Raw genomic sequence first — 14,603 nt, 5'->3', positions numbered from 1 at the left:
AAAGAATTTTTTCTTCTTGTTATATCGTATAATAATATGATAATAGCAATTTCACGTTGCACATTTCTTATGTGCTATCCTAAAATTATTGGTCGGTTAAACAATGCACATTTTATCACGAAAAATTCACAATATAAATAAAATGATACGCAAAAATTACTTTTTCGCGTTGGCTGGAAATTGGATTCTTGACAGAAAAAAAAAATGTAACAATTTATCATGCAAAACTTGAGAGAAAAAAACAGCATTTGATATAACACACATAACCCAAATTGAGATCATGATCAGAAATTCAACTATCTGTGTGTGTGTGTGTGTGTGAGAGAGAGAGAGAGAGAGAGAGAGAGAGAGAGAGAGATTGAAAATTGTGGATGAAAGGTTCACCATACTTACATATAGCAGTTTTGCTTACAAAAGGCTGCCCTCTGTACAAAATCTTAAAGACTCTTAGCGGCGCATCCATGCAGTACTGCTGCCGCTAAACAGCAGCTTATAAATAAGCATGCCCCCATAATCAAGAGCAAATATAAGATGGTCTCCATCGAACTCAAAACCCTTCTCCAGTTACCTGCCGTGCAGGCTTGGCTATAATTACCTCCGAGATTTTCTTAATCTATGAGTTAATCTGATTGTCTCATATATATATATAATAGCTCGAGTACAGTTAAGGAGAAAGTGGCTGGCTACTGTGGTGGAGGGGGTCCGGACCACCCGGGACTAGTCGTTCCTCTGCCTGGAGATGATCATTATCAACAGTATTCAGGGTATGGAAAGCACAGTTTTCTTGCTTCTGAGAACAGTGCAGCTTATTATTACTACTCGTGGCATTGTTCTCGACATGGCGCTCTGGATAGCTCTGGGCGGTGACTGAAACCCATAGCTTTCTCAGTTTCGTCAATTCTTTCTGACCATGATCATCTGCTTCTCCCTGTCCCTGCGCATCCAGGATCAGAGCTGCTAATTAATCACAATTAATCATGATGCAGATCCTTAGTTTTAAATAAACTAATTGCAATTCGATCTTAAAAGCTTAATTAATAACAAATGCCACCCGAGTGTGAGATGAGTCACCTCGAAGTGCAAGCCATGAGGGGTTGCCATGTCTAAGCTGGGCTTTTTAGTGGTAATGGAGAACAGCGCCACAGCTTTGGCTAGCAACTTGGAAACCAACGATTTCAATGGTTGCTTTATATCAAAATGAAACGGCAGCAGCTGCCTAGGCACTACAAAGATAAATGGCGCTTAGAAGACCAAAGACAAATATCACATGCAAGCCGTGAATAATCACGAGCTAAATCCAATGCTTAAAACATGATTTAGATGGATGGAGCTGGATGGAGCCTTAGAGATGGAATACCTGATGAGTGCAGCATGTTTACGTGAGTTAATGGTCTGGCAGAAGCCATGATCAGCATGAGGGATACGAAGAGAAGGAGAAGAAGACGCCGCTTGGCTGAAGGGCAGCTGGGAGAGGAGGGGAGCGCCATATTTTGCAGGACTTCGAAGGGCTCGAGGGCGCAAAGGCGACAGAGAGAGAGATCACAGAGAGGGAGGGGATTAATATGAAGCAATGTGGTGGTTGATAGAGAGGTTACTTAAGTAGAAGATAAAAGAGAGAGAGAGAGCGAGAGAGAGAAAGAGAGAGAGGCGGTGGCTTACTCGATCCTCTGCTGCATGGATAGTCGGTGGCGGCGACTGCTCATAATCCAAGCACGAGTTTTAAACCGAATATTGCAATAATGATCTATAGCGACCTAATTGTGATTAACCCTCAGCTATTATAGTGTTAAAGCAAGCCAGACAGACGACGCCACGCTTTTTCTTCCAACGAGACCTTCCAAAAATGTCGCAAATTTACAACCTTGGAAACTAATCCCTAGCCAGTTTGCATGCTAATTAACAGCTCAAGCTCTAATTTGCTTGATGCAAGTGCCAAAGAAGACAGGTAAATGGTAAGGATTGTGGCGGCGGCGGCGGCGTTAGTTCAGTTTTCCTTCAATTGGAATTGGCTGGAGGTTACTTCAATTTCATTAAGAATAAGAATGATAGATCTATATGTACGCGCGTTAAGTATTAAGTTGGCACGCTCCATGACGATGATACTGATAGCATGCCAAAAGAGTACAAACGCTTTGCCACAAGCCGGCCCTTCCCCATAAATCCAAGCCCATCATGAACTCCCCCCCCCCCCCCCCCCCCTACTACTGCAGCGCGCGCTGCTGCTCACGCTGTCATACACTGACTCCTCAGTCCCCTCCCCATTTGATGCAACATTTAATACTTAATCTCTTCATTGCTCCTCTGCGCTAGCATGCGTAACGGTGATGCAAACAAATGGCACTTGCGCTGCACCCACCCGCTCATGTTTTTTAACGAACTCTCAAACTTGTCTCGCGGCCCGCAGGGTAAGTAAGGGCCTTTTTGGAGACTTAGGGTGCACGTGCCAAGAGCAGGTCCGCCGTGTGTGTGCGTGTCATGTGAGAGAGGGAGAGAGAGAGAGAGAGAGAGAGAGAAAAAAGAGTATGGAGTGTGTGTTCTTAAGAAACTGTTGAGAGTGTGTGAAAGAGGAGAGGGAGAGCGTTTAGAGAGTGAGTGTGTATGTGTGTGATAGAGAGAGAGAGTGTGTGTGTGTAAATTTGAAGTGCACGTGCCAACACCAGGTCCTGTGTGTGTGCGCGTGTCGTGTGTGTGTGAGAGAGAGGAGTTTGGAGTGTGTAAAAGACTGTTGAGGGTGTGTGAGAGGGAGAGCGCTTAGAGAGTGAGTGTGTATGTGTGAGAGAGAGAGAGAGGGAATGGGTAAATTTGAGGTGCACGTGCCAAGAGCAGGTCCTCAGTGTGTGTGTGTGAGAGAGAGAGAGAGAGAGAGAGAGAGAGAGAGGAGTATGGAGTATGGAGTATGGAGTATGAGACTCTTGAGAGAGGGAGAGCGCTCAGAGAGTGAGTGTGTGTGGTGGGGGGGGGGGGGGGGGGGCAGAGGGAGAGAGTGTATGTGGGGCAGAGATTGCAATGTGAGAGAGAGAGAGAGACTGGGGAGAGAGAGAGTGTGTGTGTGTGTGAGAGAGAGAGAGAGAGAGAGAGAGAGAGAGAATGTGCCACTATGTGAGAGAAAGAGCTTGGGACGGAGAGACTGTGCAATGTGTGAAAGAGCTTAGCGTGCGCCTGCGTGTGAAAATGTGCGGGAGAGAGACTAGACTGTCGGTTGTTTAAAAGCCAAATTGTCCTTCCATCTCCTCCACACTCCCTCAAACACGTGGCATTAACATGATTTCTTCACACTCTCGCTCTAAATTTTCTCGTGTGAGTAAACAAACACTTTGTCTATCACATTCACGTATAATTAAATTCGCGTAAGATGCCTTGTGTAAAACATATAACGCTATCGCACTCACAACATTATACAACATTGAATTGTGTAAGCCTTGAAGTTTGAACTATGATAGGATGGATGCTTTACAAACGTACCCATAGAAAGGTAATCTGTATATTATGAAGCTTAAGGAAAGCAAAAGTTACTCTAATCTTGGCCAATTACGATGAGGAACACCATAACCAATAAGGATCGGCGAATATACTCCCAACGCATTGGCAAGGGACGTGTGTATGTGCGAGCGTCTTTAAGTCATCAAAAGACAAAATATTAGGGTGTTCACACCTCTAGCAAGAAAGCACCCAACATCTACTTTTTTGCTGTTAATTAACTAAGCGAAAGTGGATCACCAAGGTTTGCAAAAGTGGATGCCATAGGTTTATGAAGGTTGGGTGGGTGGAAAAAAAACACCTTAGGTTTAGTAAGGGTTAAGCAAAATATCTAATCGTTTGATCAGATATTCCGCATGGTGTTTTGACATGTGCCCCTCTCCACGTCGTACAGCAAGGTTTTCGAGAGTTGGCCCTCCCCGAATCGTGATGGCGGTGTCCCCACCCTTTGCTCGCCATGTTGTGGATTTGTCAACCTCGTACTAGACCTCATGGTCGCCGTCCTTGGTTCCGATTTTAGGTGATATGTGTAGGATGTCATCTTCTGATTGCGCTTTGGTTATCTCTCTCTCTATCAACAAGTAGACATTGGGTGCTTTATTTATCCATGTTCATATGGTTCCTTGTCTATGATTGTGTGTTGGGAAGAAGTAGACGTTGGGTGCTTTATGTTTATCAAGTTGATATCATTCCTTGTTTATGATCAAGTGCTCTGTTTTAAGGGAAGAAGAAATAATAGCATGATTAATTAATCTTAACGTTCATGATTACATATTAATTTGCATTTTTAAACATCTTATAAGACTGTAAGTGGAATATCTAGTCATTTTATATAATAAACACTATTTTCATAAGTTAAATAACACTAGACTGTTTTCATAAGGGTTCATATACATTGTTTTGTTATCAATACAGTTTTGAAAGTTGAGACAAACACCTTGTTTTCTAAATTAAAATGTTTAGATATATATATTCTTGACCGATTACTTTAGTGTTGAAGAAATTAATTTATTAGTATGACTAAAGTAAATCACCATATAAGCTCACACTATTGTCGTATTTTGGGTGTCAAAGACTCAACAAATAAAAAGAGATTCTAAGAAGGAAATTTAATTGAATTAATTTTAAGACCCATCACGAAAAAAAAAAGATACCCATGATAAAAAAGTAGCTTCAACTTATCAAATGTTTTGGGAAATTTTAAATAAGAATTGTTATACTCTTTACATGTCTAGAAACAAAAGGCCCCTATATTTAAGCTAGCTTCTACATTTTCTGACATTTGTTGGGTATAGTAAGCAACAATAAATGTCTAGGAACAAAAGGCCCCTATATTTAAGCTAGCTTCTACATTTGTTGACATTTGTTGGGTATAGTAAGCAATAATACATCCTCTCTCTCTCTCTCTCTCTCTCTCTCTCTCTCTCTCTATATATATATATATATATATATATATATATATATACATATACATACATACATACATATACATATACATATACATATACCATATACATATACCATATACATATACATATACATATACATATACATATACATACACATACACATACACACATGACACACACACACACACACACACATATTGATATATATATATATATATATATATATATATATATATTCATACATACATATTGATATATATGTATGCATGTATGTATGGATACAATATATGTGTGTGTGTGTGTGTGTGTGTGTGTGTGTGTGTGTGTCAATTGATATGTATTTTTGTATATATATGTATATCAATATGTGTGTGTTTGTGTAAGATCCCTCCTACCCGTGTTCAAAGAAATGTTAAATAGAAGAAAAATTGGCTCAAAAACTATAAATTCTTGAAGAAGAAATGTGCACATAGGGAAATTGCTCAAAAATAAGTAAAAGACTTTGAAAAAAAAAAGGTAATAACCTTGAAATTTTATAATTTTTGTATGCTTAGAAAATTATTAAAGTGTAATTGTGCATTTGTGCACATATGTGATATTTAATTCTGTGTGGAGCTTGTAATGGTACGTCACAAGTTAATGTGATGCCGGGTGGATATCATGTGAGTGGTGAGTCATCCTATCGTGAAGACGGTCATTCGAGACCATGACCCATCTCTGCAGACATGAGTGGGCTCTTGACATGCCTAGTGTGAGGATAGAGGCATCTCTAATGTATACTATTCTAAACAGGTCTAGGCAGGGACTTTGTGTTGGTCACAAGACTCTAGTGCGAACGTAATCTGAAGTTTTCACGCCTTGGGAAGGATATGGCCATCAGACGCATTAGACTTCCCTATAGCAATGTAATAGAAGCTTTTGAGTAGATAAAGATATCTTACCTTCACTCAAGTCCCTATCTCTAAGTTTTAAGCACGTGATGATCTTTTTCAGAATCATCATCACTCACGAGTGTTGAGCGAGAAAATCTTCCCATCCGGTGGAAAAACTTGATAGTGATATTTGAGTAGCCTTGCACAAATCTTAGCCAACCATGACCTTTTCAAAATAAATAATGTGGCCAAAATTATTCATAAAGTGGGTGGATGCAATAGATGAATATTTTTATATTTCTGGTTGCAATGAATGGAGTAAGATGGCCTTGGCCCATCTTAAGATCACTGGTCTGACTCGTTCAAGTTGGAAGAATCATGTTGAGGCAAATCATATAAATCAAGGTCAACTAAAGTGGGATGACTTAAAGATGTATCTATTTCAAAGATCACTGGTCTAACTCGTTCAAGTTGGAAGAATCATGTTAAGGCAAATCATATACATCAAGGTCAGCTAAAATGGGATGACTTAAAGATGTATCTATTTTGAAGATACTACCTACTACCAGGAGGACAAGATAAGTGAATTTGTGGAATTATCTCAAGATAGAAAATCTAACGATGCAAATCTAATGCGTTTCGCACCATATTGCTTAATAGATTTATCAAAAAGCTCGATTCACCTATGGATAAGCTAGTCCAGAATGTTAAACCAGGCTCTATAATAGAAGCAGTGCATATGGTAGAAGACTTTGCTAAAGTTTTTCCGAAAGAAAACCCTCAAGTTAGAAGAATGCCCTCAATTTATCCAAAAAGATCATTGGGCCCGAGTGAGAACCAAAATCTGCGCAGGTCAAAGAAAAACATAATTCAAAATTTGAACCAAGATTTCCAAAATGTGGGACCCTGAGAAAGAGGGAGTTCCCAAGTATTTGATGGATCCTTGCAATAGCTCAAGAGGGAATGAAGATGATATCGATGTCACCAACTAGGACATGTTATAAGTGAATGTCCCAATACCTCAATTATGACTTATCTAATGTAAAGCACTGTAGGATCTCATTTTCAAAGACCATCAGCATATGTCCAAAGCAACCAAGGACACCCATAGGACATGTTATGAGTGAATGTCACAATCCCTTAGTTATGACTTAAATGCAAAGCACTATGGGACCTCATTTTCAAAGACCAATAGCATATGTCCAAAGTCAAAGACGTGTTGCTCTCACCTAAATTTATCAAGGCCCTATGCCTCATAATTGGGAAAATCAAAGAAGGAAATTTATCAAGGCCCTACACCTCATAATTGGGAAAATCAAAGAAGGAAATTTTTAGCTCAACCAATTGTCGCTCAATCTATCATTATTACTAATTTGGAAGAAGATAATTAAGGCAAAATGCATGCGACCATTGAGCATCAAGGCCAAAATTAGAATTTTCTATCATTCAAGCACCTAGAAAGTAGTTTAAGCTTTTGATTGATTCTGGAAGCACTCATTCTTTCATTTTGCTTGCTTGGTTGTAATAGTTTAAGCACCCGTAAAGAAGTTTAAGCTTTTGATTGATTCTCGAAGCACTCGTTCTTTCATTTTGCCTACCTATTTGAAAAATTTAGAAATAGTCCAAAAATAGGGTAAACCAATGCAAGTTGGTATATTACCAAAGTAATTAAAATCTTTATTCGAGAAGATAATGCCTCAACACTTTCAATGCATAGTGACTGCTAAAAGTTCTAAGTCATGGATGGCATAATTTCACTCATGGGGCCTGAGCTTTCTTAGCTCATGTGCTATTATCCTTCCTTCTTGCATAAGGATTATGCCAATTGTTTGCAAAGCCACTTGCATCACTAATCACTTTAAAAGGCTTATCAAATTTTGGTAATTTCAGCACAGGGTTGGTTATTAGTAGGTAGTTTTGAGTTTATCAAATACACTATGGCACATTAGCGTCCAGTCAAAAGGTATATCTTTCTTTAGAAGAGCTGTCAAAGGCGACGTAATTTCAGCATATCGTGGGATAAATATGTGATACTACTCCTCTCAATCCAAGAAAACTTCGAACTTCCTTATAACTTATACCTTGGCAAGGTCAGCATTCATAGACATAATAAACCCCAAGTATTATATGCAATCAATGAAAAAATGCATTTACTTTTCTTAGCGACAAAGATTTTGTGCTTCCTTAAGAGATCGAGAACTTTTTGGACATGCTTTTCATGATGAGCTGCATTCGTAGAGTAAACTAAGATATCATCAAAGAATACTAGAACAAAATCATCCAGATGTTTTTCAAAAATATCTTGCATTAGTCGGTTAAAAGTTGCAGAGGAGCATTGGTCAATCCAAAAGGCGTAATTGTGAACTCATAGTGCCCATATTTAGTATTGAATGTTGTCTTGGGTCTGTCTTGTTCCTCGATTCGGATCAGATAAATACCCAAATTTCAAATTAGTTTTGGTGAACATCTATGTACCATGTAATCAAGAAGTCTGTCAATCCTTTGTGTGAGTAGTTATTCTTGACAGTAAAATGATTTAATCCTCTATAGCCAATACACAATCTCAGAATTTTGTCCTTCTTCCTTTCAAAGAGAGTTGGTGCACCCCATGGGGATACACTAGGCTTGATGAAATTCTTGATAGTAAAATGATTTAATCCTCTATAGTCAATACACAATTTCAGAGTTTTGTCCTTCTTCCTTTTCAAAGAGAGTTGTTGGTGCACCCCATGGGGATACGCTAGGCTTGATGAAATTTTGTCCTAAAGGTTGCTTTAATTGCTTCTTAAGTTAAATTGCTTCAGGTAATCATGTTATAATCCCTTCTTACCTGAACCTTCTACTATGGGTACAAGGTCTATTTTATGATCCACTTCTAGGGTTGGGGACATTTTGGTCGATTCCTCAAGAATACATTTGCATATTCACTCAGGCATTCAGGTTCAAGCAAACCTGAGTTTTTCCCATGAGTTGAGTTTCAAGGTCTATCTTATGATCCACTTCTAGGGTTGGGGACATTTTGGTCAATTCCTCAAGAATACATTTGCATATTCACTCAGGCATTCAGGTTCAAGCAAACCTAAGTTTTTCCCATGAGTTGAGTTTCGAGGTAGATTGCTTCTTTCTTCCTAATCCCCTTCATCATTCTAGATGACTTTACCAACTATAACTTTACAGATCCGGTGAATCCAATACCTTGGATCTTATTTCGATGAAGATTTTTAAAAAATGGTTCCCTTATGGCAATGTATATCTACCTGATTTTGACTGTTATTCGAGCACCCACAAAGCAATTTAAGCTTTTGATTAATTCTGGAAGCAATCATTCTTTCATTTTTCTTACATGGTTGTAATAGTTCGAGCACCCATAAAGCAGTTTTTAAGCTTTTGATATTGACTCTCGAATTAGTCGTTCTTTCATTTTGCCTACTTGCTTGCAAAAGTTAGAAATAGACCAGAAACACGGTAACCCAATACAAGTTGGTAAATTACCAAAGTAATTAAAATCTTTATCCCCGAGAAGATAATGCCTCCACACTTTCAATGCATGAGTGACTGCTAAAAGTTCTAAGTCATGGATGGCATAATTTCACTCATGATGAGGCCTGAGCTTTCTTAGCTCATAGGCTACTATCCTTCCTTCTTGCATTATGATTATGCCAATTTCAAAGCCACTTGCATCAATAATAACTTTAAAAGGCTTATCAAATTTTGGTAATTTCAGCACAAGGTTGGTCTCATTAGGTAGTTTTGAGTTTATCAAATATACTCTGGCACATTAGCGTCCAGTTTAAAAGGTATATCTTTCTTTAGAAGAGTTGTCAAAGGCAACACAATTTTGGCACATTAGCGTCCGGTTAAAAGGTATATCTTTCTTTAGAAGAGTTGTCAAAGGCAACACAACAAAGGTATATCTTTCTTTAGAAGAGTTGTCAAAGGCAACACAATTTTGGTATATCTTTCTTTAGAAGAGTTGTCAAAGGTAACACAATTTTGGCATATCTTGGGATAAATATGTGATACCACTCCTCTCAATCCAAAAAAACCTTGAACTTCCTTTAAAATTTTTGGTTTTATCTAATCTATAATAATTTATACCTTGGCAGGGTCGGCATTCTTAGACATAATAAACCCCAAGTATTCTATACAATCAATGAAAAAAATGCATTTACTTTTCTTAGCAAAGATTTTTTGCTTCCTTAAGCTGTCAAGAACTTTTCGGACATGCTTTTCGTGATAAGCTGCATTTGTAGAGTAAACTAAAATTGGTAATCCGAAAGGCATAATTGTGAACTCATAGTGCCCATATTTAGTATTGAATGTTGTCTTGGGTCTGTCTTGTTCCTTGATCTGGATCTGATAAATACCCAAATTTCAAATCAGCTTTGGTGAACATCTGTGTACAATGTAATCAAGAAGTTCGTCAATCCTTTGTGTCAGTACTTATTCTTGACAGTAAAGTGATTTAATCATTTGTGTCAATGCACAATCTCAAAGTTTTGTCCTTCTTCCTTTCAAAGAGAGTTGGCGCACCCCATGGGGATAAACTAGGCTTGATGAAATTTTGTTCTAGAGGTTGCTTTAATTGCTTCTTAAGTTCAATTGCTTCAGGTATAGCCATGTTATAATCCCTTCTTGGCTGGTTCTACTCTGGGTACAAGGTTTGTTTCATAATCCACTTCTTGGGTTAGGGACATTTTGGTCAATTCCTAAGGAATACATTTGCATATTCACTCAAGCATTCAGGTTGAAACGAACCTAAGTCTTTCCCATGAGTTGAGCTTCAAGGTAGATTGCTTCTTTCTTCCTAACCGCCTTCTTCATTCTAGATGACTTTACTAGAGCTACTATAACTTTACAGATCCGATGACTCCAATACCTTGGATCTTATTTCAATGAAGATTTAAAAAAAATGGTTCCCTTATGGCAATGTATATCTACCTGATTTCTGACTAAGCTAATCTATTCTAAGAATTTCATCACATAAATTCCTAAAGGTAGTGAGACTTTGAATTTGCATTCATTGGCGTTTCCATCTAGAGTAAACTTGAGATTGTCTATCTCATTAAATTGTGAGGTTGATGGTGGTGGGTGATGGCCTCTATGACACCAATAGCAAAGGCACACAAGAAGAAAACATAAAGGGATCAAAACTGGGAGTCACTAACATCCCTGCTCCAAAGGCACCAATCAACTCTGCAACTATCCTCAGCCCTTTAGCTAACACAATTAGACACCTATACACACACCAAACTGACTTAGCTAGCTCCTTCAAATATCCTCCCAAGAGCCCTATTACCCTGATCTTCATCCTATATGGCCTAGATGACCTCCTTTAGCAACCTACTAACTTGAATCCTTCCTAGCTGACACACAATTGACTGTAAACTGATCCGAAAGACTTATGTTGATATCCCAGTAGTCTGAAATGATTCCTCCATGCTCTTCTATAATACTCCAACATCAGCTAACCTTAAACTTACAGCCCCAAAAGTGGACACCTTGCTGATGCTCTACTGACTTTCTGTTGAAACGTGCCTGAGTGAATTCAACTTAAACTGACTCAGCAGTAGATAGAAACAGATCCATCTAATTCAGCTGACTTAGCTAAATCAGATATCTTCACCCATGTGTCCTTTGACTCTCTTCGACCCTCAGGTTGCTCTAAACTCAAAGAGATATCACACTATAGGCTCTCTGCTAACTGCACAACTGACTCCAATCTGACTATACAAATGATTCCAACTCAACTAACTGAAACAGACCCGGCTGATTCAATTGAATCATATTTCATCTCCTCTATGTCCGCTTGACACTCTTAGACCCTAGAAACACTCTCTATCCTTGCAAAGATCCTACACTATAAACACTCATCTGACTTTCGCTAACTCACAGCTGACTGATGTGGATCACCATTCAGCCCACTATTCAGTTTGTCCTACCGATTGCTTCTGATAGTTGACTTTGACAATTCTTGACTGTCACAAATTAGACTCGCAAACACTTCCCTCAAACCTAGACAAGCCAAACCAAGCCCTCTACACCTTCACTTGACTTCATCTAATACTCAGTTGACTACTGACAATCCTTTGACTGTCAAATCAGACTCACAACAAACACTTCCTTAGAACCGAGACAAGCCAAACCAAGCCCTCTACACCTTTAGCGGACTTCATCTGATACTCAATTGACCTTGTCTGACTATGTACCTTCTCACCTAGCATTGACTCGACATCAGTTCCCCAAACATCAGACTAACACACATAGATGATCTATCCCCATAAACTCAATCCAAACCACACATGATAAAAGATAAAATCCAAGCTCTCTATCTACTTCAAATAGACCAAAAAAACACTTCAATGTCTCAACATCCCTAAGACATGGGCACAAACATAAGAAGAAAACACCCAAAAAGACTAAAGGATCCCTGCACCACACGTAGAGCCTGATGACAACACTTCACAGCATTATCTCACCCATGACTTCAAACTTCATAGAAATTAGCATTCAGCTTGTGATGAGCTAGTCTGGACAAAGTCTCTAATAGAGATACTACATAGAGAACCTAGGGCATACACATCCTAGCAGACTCTTTGGTGTTCATCACTCCCTCTACTCTTACCCAAACAAATCTTCTCACACTAAGCTGGTCTTCTCTTCTATAATCTGGTATAATCAATCTATTTTTCCTTGAGGTACCATCTTCTAGTTCTAGGCCCTAATCTAGGCAGTCTGCATTTCCAACGTTCACACAATCTATCCTGCAAAAGATAAGCCAAGGGTTAGGAACCCCCCCCCCCCCCCCCCCCGCCGGGTCTGTGCTTGAGGTCCCACCCATAGTGAGACATAAATCAAGTAATACTCCTTTGCAGATTCAGTAGGAGTAGATCCAACCCATCTCCTCTCAGCTTATTCAAATTACATATAGACTAGCACATGCAAACACATTCATGCGTTACTTCTATTGCATCAATACCAACAAGGGAGATCTTTTGAAAAACAATAGCGTTCCTAGTGCTCCAAATTTCCCACAAACACCATGCTTTGATTATGTTAAACAATAATCCTGCATTTTCATCATTGAAGGACCATTTGGCAAGAATCCAATCCCCCCAATAAGCATGCATTCCCAAGCATTGCTCAACCCATTTAGCAATCCTAGCCTAGGCACCTCTGCTGATGTTTGGGCACTCCCAAAAAACATGCTTGACATCCTCAACTACAGACCTACACCTAGGACAGCAGCCACTATAAATATTTTTCTGAAGTAGTTTGGATCTAATAGGAAGGGCCCACATGCCAATCCTCCTCCTTGGGATCTAACTCTCCCACATTAGCTTCCATCACTTCTTCCGAACATCAAAACTCCATCTCACTCTCCAAATCTTGTTGCAGTATTCAACATTGCCTTCCCCTCTTCTCATCAATAGAGTAAAGATCTTTGGTTTTGCCATTTACTAGCTTAACACCATTGATCCAAGTCCAATCCTTAATCCAGCGCGGGTCTCATCTACAGTAGTGGAATACCACCCACTTTGAATTTGCTCAAAAGCCTGGATCATGTTGGAATTAGGGTTGCAGGAATGCACACACAACTTCAAGAAGATGAGGAAGCTTGAGCACAACACAGTAGTGTATTATGAGTGCCAAAAATGAAAAGATTACAAGCCCTAGAAGATAATGGGCGTATATACAATGCACGGGGGAAAAAACCTCCTAGTGAGGGAAAAAGTGCCCCGACGGTCCTAAGTGTGTTCACACACATCACTACTATAATATGGTAACAAATCCCCCCTGGAGTGATGCGGTGAACAAGAGCTAGCACTCATGTATAGGGAAGTGTCTAGCTATGTGGACGAATCCACAAAAGGGAGTAAGCCCAAAGCTTTGCGAAAAGCTTCGAACTTCTCACGAGGCAGAGCCTTTGTGAAAAGGTCTGCAAGGTTATCCTGTGTTGGCACATAAGCCAAACTGATCTCTCCTGCAGAGAGTCTCTCCCTGACATAATGGTAGTGCACCTCAATGTGCTTCGTACGAGCATGGAACACTGGGTTCCGCGCAACTGCCAATGCGCTCTGACTGTCAGTGAAGATGGTGGTGGCAGATGGCTGCCCAACACCCAAATCAGCCATAAGGCGTCTGAGCCACACACACTCAACCGTAGCTATGAAAGCTGCCCTGTACTCAGCTTCACAACTAGAAGTGGCCACAGTAGGCTGCTTCTTGCTCAACCATGATATGCATGAGCTTCCAAGCATGAAGCAAAAACCACTCGTGGACACGCGTGTGTCATAACAACCAGCCCAGTCAGAATCTGAAAAAGCATGTAAATCTGGCGGCAATGATCCCCCCTTGGGATAAAACAACCCAAGATGCCGAGTACCACTCAAATAGCGAAAGATACGCTTCACTGCCTGCCAATGCTTAATGCCTGGGCTATGCATAAATCTGCTCACCTGTGAGACTGCAAACTGAATGTCTGGCCTCGTAATGCATACATAAATGAGGCAACCAACAGCTGTCTGATAGAGTGTGACATCAAAGTGATCTCCAGCATCATGAAGACTCAACTTCAAACCTGTCTCCATTGGAGTAGCAATAGGCTTGCAGTCTTCAAGGCCAAATCTCTGCAACAATGTTTCAATATACTTTGTCTGACACAAAGCAATACCTCCATCACACTGCTTAAATTGTATCCCCAAATAATGATGCAAATGCCCCAAATCTGACATCTCAAAAGAGGCATTCAAATCAGCCTTAAAATCAGCAATATGACTCTCATTTGGTCCTGTGAGCAGCATGTCATCGACATAGAGAGCAATGATTAGATGTACACCATCCA

General features: G+C 39.7%; 1 protein-coding gene across 1 annotated transcript; it reads right to left on the bottom strand.

Moving 5' to 3' along the window:
• Positions 1–429: 429 nt before the first annotated feature.
• On the bottom strand, positions 430–1,558 carry LOC147636803 (uncharacterized). The gene is made up of 3 exons (XM_086799836.1): positions 1,358–1,558; positions 1,072–1,223; positions 430–934 (listed from the first exon to the last, which is right to left on the bottom strand). The coding sequence occupies exons 1-3, from the start codon at positions 1,485–1,487 to the stop codon at positions 665–667; spliced, it is 552 nt and encodes a 183-aa protein (XP_086655962.1). The 5' UTR covers positions 1,488–1,558; the 3' UTR covers positions 430–664.
• Between the last annotated feature and the right edge of the window lie 13,045 nt (positions 1,559–14,603).

The sequence above is a fragment of the Cibotium barometz genome, chromosome 7 (assembly GCF_041138505.1).
Source record: "Cibotium barometz isolate CiBa-2024 chromosome 7, ASM4113850v1, whole genome shotgun sequence".
NCBI classification, from domain to species: domain Eukaryota; kingdom Viridiplantae; phylum Streptophyta; class Polypodiopsida; order Cyatheales; family Cibotiaceae; genus Cibotium; species Cibotium barometz.
The sequence above is the reverse complement of the archived record's forward strand: the minus strand, read 5'-3'. Positions and strand labels throughout refer to the sequence as shown.

Coding starts and splice junctions, on each gene's coding strand:
- LOC147636803 (XM_086799836.1), bottom strand. CDS start 1,487: ATGGCGCTCCCCTCCTCTCCCAGCTGCCCTTCAGCCAAGCGGCGTCTT. Junction 1,224..1,357: donor AAACATGCTGCACTCATCAG/GTATTCCATCTC, acceptor TTATCTTTGTAG/TGCCTAGGCAGCTGCTGCCG. Junction 935..1,071: donor CTCATGGCTTGCACTTCGAG/GTGACTCATCTC, acceptor CTGGATGCGCAG/GGACAGGGAGAAGCAGATGA.